We start from the raw sequence: 5644 nt of genomic DNA, 5'->3' as shown, positions 1-5644 counted from the left end.
GAAGCTGCTTCTCTGTGTCAGGGGGTTTCTGGGCTCGAAGCTCCATCACGTGTGCTGTCCAAGTCATGGCTTCCAAATGCCTCAAGGCCAGCTTCTCGTCGGGGTCTCTCAAGGTCCCGGGAGGGGCTGGTGGGGGCTCGGCTCGCGTGTCCACAATATTCTCCAGCAGCTCTTGCAAGCTCCCCAGCTTCTCCCGGGGGCCTCGGAGTTTCTCTGCCTGTTCAGTCGGGCTGGGCAAGAGCAGCTGCAGGGCCGCCAGCTGCCTGCCTGCTCTCTGCCTCCCCTCTGGAGGCTTTGCTACCAGCTACGGCATGGCCGGGGGCTGGTTTGGTGAGGGCATTCTTACAGGCAATGAGAAGGAGACCATGCAGTTCCTAAACGACCGGCTGGCCAGCTACCTGGAGAAGGTGCGGCAGCTGGAGCGGGAGAACGCGGAGCTGGAGAGCCGCATCCGCGAGTGGTGTGAGCAACAGGTGCCCTACCTGTGCCCCGACTACCAGTCTTACTTCCAGACCATCGAGGAGCTCCAGAAGAAGGTGAGGGGGTCTGAGACAGAGCCTGGGGCCACCAGCACCAGCCTGGTACCTCTGTTCCCATGGGACACTTCAGAGGTCACAAAGCTTGGTCACAGCTGTGGCCTCCTTCGCTCCTTCCAAGGAGGTATCATTTGGCCATTTTACAGATGAGAACACTGAGGCTCAGGCTGGTTAACTGACTGATCCAGGGGGTGGTTAGTGGAGTCTGAGCCTGAGTACAAACTCTATGAACTAACTGATTGTGAGACCTTTAATGTAATACCACAAGCTCTGGGTTTGAATTTATTTTTTTCTTTCTTTTCTAAGGTAAGGGGATTGGGCTTGAAGTGTTTGGTGCAGACCAGGTTTCCTATAACTAACTCTGGGAGAGCCTTTCATAAGTTTCCTTCTTGCCCAGCCCGCATCCCCAGAAAGTCCTAGCCAACTCCTGGAAGGGAGCATTTGTGTCCAGGGAATCATAGAGTATGTTCTTGCTAATGACCTACTGAGAGACCCCTCCAGTCCTGGGAGACAGGAAGACAGGAAGAAGCTGCCGTGTCAGGTCTTCCCTGCAGCGTGTCCCTGTCTCTAACCCAGGTTACAGGTCTGAGATGCCCTGTGTTGCTAGGGACCTTAGGGTTTCCCGCTGTGATCCCTACAGCACGCCCATAAGCTTCATGGAGCCTCAGCTGCCAAGAGCCCAGGGATGGGTGACCCTCTCCCTCCAAAGACAGCCCATGCCAGCTGAGCAGGACAGCAGAATGGGGAGCTCCTGCCAGCAGAATGCCTTTTCTTTCCCTGAAGTCACTTCTTTATCTCCCCAGACCCTGTGCACCAAGTCTGAGAACGCCAGGCTGGTGGTGCAGATTGACAATGCCAAGCTGGCTGCAGATGACTTCAGGACCAAGTGAGCTGTCCCATTTGCCCTTTGGTTGGGGTTGGTACAGCTGGACATGGGTGGCGTCCAGACTCAGGTTTTGGGTTGCCCTGAATCACTGAGACATAAGGCAGGACACACAGCACCAGGCCAGTCTGGGGTGGGATCCGACATAGATAATAGAAGGAAAAAACAGCTTCAGGCATCCTGTTATGTACCTACCAGGTACGAGACCGAGGTATCCATGCGGCAGCTGGTGGAGTCAGACATGAATGGCCTACGTAGGATCCTGGATGATCTGACCCTGTGCAAGGCCGACCTGGAGGCCCAGGTGGAGTCCCTGAAGGAGGAGCTGCTCTGCCTCAAGAAGAATCATGAGGAGGTGAGCATGGGGGCAGGTGAGCATGGGGAGCCAGGGTAGGCATGGGGAACAGGTGAAGCTGGGGGAGAAGGTGAAGCTGGGGGAGAAGGTGAGGCTGGGGGACAGGTAAGCATGGAGAACAGAAGAGCATGGGGGGCAGGTGAGCATGAGGAACAGGTGAAACTGGGAGAGAAGGTGAGGTTGGGGGGTAGGTGAGCACGGGGAGCAAGTGAACATGGGGAGCAGGTAGGCATGGGGGAGGCATCCACCTGGGAAAGTTAGTGCTGACCCTGGTCTGTGCTACAGGAAGTGAACTCCCTGCGCTGCCAGCTGGGTGATCGACTCAACGTCGAGGTGGACGCTGCCCCACCCGTTGACCTGAACCGTGTTCTGAATGAGATGAGGTGCCAGTATGAGACCCTGGTGGAAAATAACCGCCGGGAGGCTGAGGACTGGTTTAACACCCAGGTGGGTACCTGGAAACTGTCAGTGCAATAGAGACCCATGGTAGGTCACAGAAGTGACCTTGAGGCTCTGAATCAAAAACCTGAGTTTGAGTCCCAGCCCTGTTTCCATTTCACTGTGCACCTTGGGCATACTGATGTCCTGAAGGTGACAGTGATCTCAAGGGTGAGATGAATGGGGTGGACGGGGTGATCTGGACAGTCCTTGGCTCATGATTCTAAGTGGCTTCTGTCGACTTCTGAAGCCGAGTCCCCGGTATTTCTGACTGGGTCCCGTGTGTGTGTGTTTCAGACTGAGGAACTGAACCAGCAGGTGGTGTCCAGCTCAGAGCAGCTGCAGTCCTACCAGGCGGAGATCATTGAGCTGAGACGCACGGTCAATGCCCTGGAGATTGAGCTGCAGGCCCAGCACAGCATGGTGAGCCCGAGGCTGGCTTGGGGCAGTGGCTGGACCAAGCCTAGCAGTGCAGGGGCCTGCCCACCCCAGCCGCCATGCTCTGACCACGTGGGCAGGTTCCAGAGGGTCGAGTTATTGAGTGTCAGGGATTTTCTGTGCAGAGAAGAGGAAGGAGGGCCCAACTCCCGTTCACCAAGGTCCCAGGGGGTAAAAGACAGGTAACTAGTAGCACTCGGCCTGTCCTGGCAGCATCTCCTGTATTTGTGAGAACAGATTGATTCTGAGTAATTATCAGTGACTCAGAGATATTAACAGGGGAGCTCCTCTCTAGATCAGGAAGCTAAAGGGCTAACTGACTCATCTCAAATGAGATATCTGATTGTGGCTCATCCAGGCTTGAAGTGATTCTTCCTTCCTACACAATCCTTGCCCTCACAGAGAGATGCTTTGGAATCCACCCTGGCAGAGACAGAGGCCCGCTACAGCTCCCAGCTGGCCCAGATGCAGGGCCTGATCGGCAACGTGGAGTCGCAGCTGGCAGAGATCCGCTGTGACCTGGAGCGGCAGAACCAGGAGTACCAGGTGCTGCTGGACGTGCGGGCCCGGCTGGAGTGTGAGATCAACACGTACCGGGGGCTGCTGGACAGCGAGGACTGCAAGTGAGTACCCTGCATGCTCTCTGGTCTATGAAGCCCTGGAGAGACAGCGTGGTGGCCTGGGAAGAGCCTGGTATTTGAATTCAGTGGCCCTGGGTTTTGGTTTAGGTCTTATTATATAGTCATCCTTTGACCCTGGCAATTTCCTTTACTCTCTGGGCCTCTTCCTCACTGGTAAAATGAGGGGGCAGGATTAGAAGACTATTTTTCTTCTTCATTCATTAATTTGAAAAAAATTATTAAATTAATTCTTGAATGTAATTTATTATTATGTATTTCATTTTTGTTAAATCAATATTTAGAGTTTTCATCATTATGACATCATTGTATTTTTCATAGCTGAACTACATGATGCATTCTAATTGCTTCTTTCTTTGACAAGTGTGATTGAATGCAAGTTCAAGGCAAAACATCAGAGTCAGGAGCAGAGAAAGGTTAATTGCAGGGCCATCAAGGAGAACAGGTGGCTCATGTGCAAAATCCCTGAGCCCCGGGACTTGAGGGATTTTTAGGCTCCCAGTGATTGAAAAACAGCAGTTGGAAAATCATAGTGATATGACTTTCTTTTTTCCTCCTAGGCTCCCTTGTAACCCATGTGCCCCGGACCACTCGCCCTCTAAGTCTTGCCTCCCCTGTCTTCCTGCGGCCTCCTGTGGGCCTGGCACAGCCCGCACCACCTGTAGCCCCCGCCCCATCTGTGTGCCCTGCCCGGGAAGCCGGTTCTGAGTGTGACTAGTCCAGAAAGCCAAGGCCATTGTATCCAGGGCTTGGACTTGGCCTCAATTCAACTATAAGCCTAAAGCCCAATCCCCTGTAACTTTGTGCCTAGCCTAGGCCCAGACAATTACATACTTTATCTTTCTCAAAGCCTGCCACTAGGGTCGGAAGCCTTAGTGGCAATAAGACCTCGAAGGCCTCAGCTCCTCATCATTTTGATGGGGGCCAGCGCCTCTGTTCTCAGGCTGCCTCCTGGGTCAGGTTTTCCTACTGGGTGCTGTTTCAGTGGTATCTGAAATGCAGCAAAGGGCTTCTATTGTACAACAATAAAGCACGTTTGCTCTGGTTCTCTATGCCTAACCAGCTCTGGTCTGATATTGTTGGCTTGGGTCTCTGTTGGTTTGGGTGAAGAGGGGTGGCTCTTAGGCAGATGAGTGGGGGAGGTTGGCCATGTATGACCCTGGGGATGACAGGGTCCCTATGTCCCTCTTTGGGGTGTTAGCAGTCTACAGTGGGATGTTTAGCTCAGTTTTCCTGTTTAAGACCCTTCTCCAAGGGCTTCTCTGGTAGCTCAGTCGGAAAAGAGTCTGCCTGCAGTTCAGGAGACCTGGGTTTGATCCCTGGGTCAGGAAGATCCCCCAGAAAAGGAAATGGCAAAACACTCCAGTATTCTTGCCTGGAAAATCCCATGGATAGAGGAGCCTGGTGGGCTGCAGTCCATGGGATCCCAAAGAGTCGGGCACGACTGAGCGACTAACGTTGTCTTTCCAAGGTTCTACTGTGGTGACATGTGTTACAAGCCCCTCCTACCCCCTTAGTATACATGGTCGACTTAGGGTTCCAGGGGAAGATGGTTAACACTGATATCAGTATAATGTGAAGCATTTTAGGCCACTTCATTGGCCTCATGCCTGTGGCCATAAGAGCAGCAGTATGGAATCTCACACCAGAGTCCCATGCTTTTAGAAATGCGTTATCTTCAGTCCCTCACACAACCCTTCCAGTTCAGCATCTCTCTTAAAACCCCACAGCCTAGGGACTTCCCTGGTGGTCCAGTGGCTAAGACTCTGTGCTTCCAATGCAGGGAGTCTGGGTTCGATCCCTGGTCAGGGATCTAGATCCCACATCCTGCATGCTGCAACAAAGATCAGAGATCCTGAGTGCCACAACTAATATCTGGTATAGCCGAATAAATCAATAAACAAAAAACCAAACCAAACCCCACAGCTCATCCAAATCAGGAGATGGGGGAATGAGCCTGCCATTGTGCTTCCTCCCACAGTTCAGAGAGTCTTCTTCCTAAGAGACTCATCATGCTCTGGAGTTCTCTTGACCTCTGATGAGGTACATGATGCCTTTGGGTCCCAAGGAATTTCCACATGGAAGTGGGAGCTCTCAGTCTCTTGGACCAAAGACTCATTTGTGCCCAGAATGTCCTTCTTCAACAGACCAGGCAAATTGCAAGCTCTGCCAATCCCAGTTGGAAATGGAGAAGGAGGAAGGCTAAACTCCTTGAGACATAAAGGAAGAAAAGTTGTTCCCAGATAGCCACATACTCTTCAAAAGATGTGAAGAGCACCACTAAGGAACTTCAGTGATGTCAAGAGACATCACTTGTGACAGTGCCAGAGGTGGAGAACAGTTTGATGAAAGATGC

The 5644-nt window shown here is 52.6% G+C and overlaps 1 protein-coding gene across 1 annotated transcript; it reads left to right on the top strand.

The window, feature by feature from the left end:
* Positions 1-4347, top strand: LOC133232416 (keratin, type I cuticular Ha5). The gene is made up of 7 exons (XM_061391776.1): positions 1-536; positions 1340-1422; positions 1618-1774; positions 2060-2221; positions 2510-2635; positions 3053-3273; positions 3849-4347. Exons 1-7 carry the CDS (start codon positions 66-68, stop codon positions 3994-3996), a joined length of 1368 nt encoding a protein of 455 aa, XP_061247760.1. The 5' UTR covers positions 1-65; the 3' UTR covers positions 3997-4347.
* Positions 4348-5644: the final 1297 nt, after the last annotated feature.

Source organism: Bos javanicus, chromosome 19, assembly GCF_032452875.1.
Source record: "Bos javanicus breed banteng chromosome 19, ARS-OSU_banteng_1.0, whole genome shotgun sequence".
Classification (NCBI taxonomy): domain Eukaryota; kingdom Metazoa; phylum Chordata; class Mammalia; order Artiodactyla; family Bovidae; genus Bos; species Bos javanicus.
This window is presented reverse-complemented; position numbering and strand designations above follow the sequence as displayed.

What these genes read in the sequence shown, in the direction of transcription:
- LOC133232416 (XM_061391776.1), top strand. Translation starts at nt 66, where the DNA reads ATGGCTTCCAAATGCCTCAAGGCCAGCTTCTCGTCGGGGTCTCTCAAG. An exon ending in TCAAGAAGAATCATGAGGAG is followed by an intron (nt 1,775 to 2,059) that starts GTGAGCATGGGG and finishes TCTGTGCTACAG; the next exon opens with GAAGTGAACTCCCTGCGCTG. An exon ending in AGGACTGGTTTAACACCCAG is followed by an intron (nt 2,222 to 2,509) that starts GTGGGTACCTGG and finishes TGTGTGTTTCAG; the next exon opens with ACTGAGGAACTGAACCAGCA.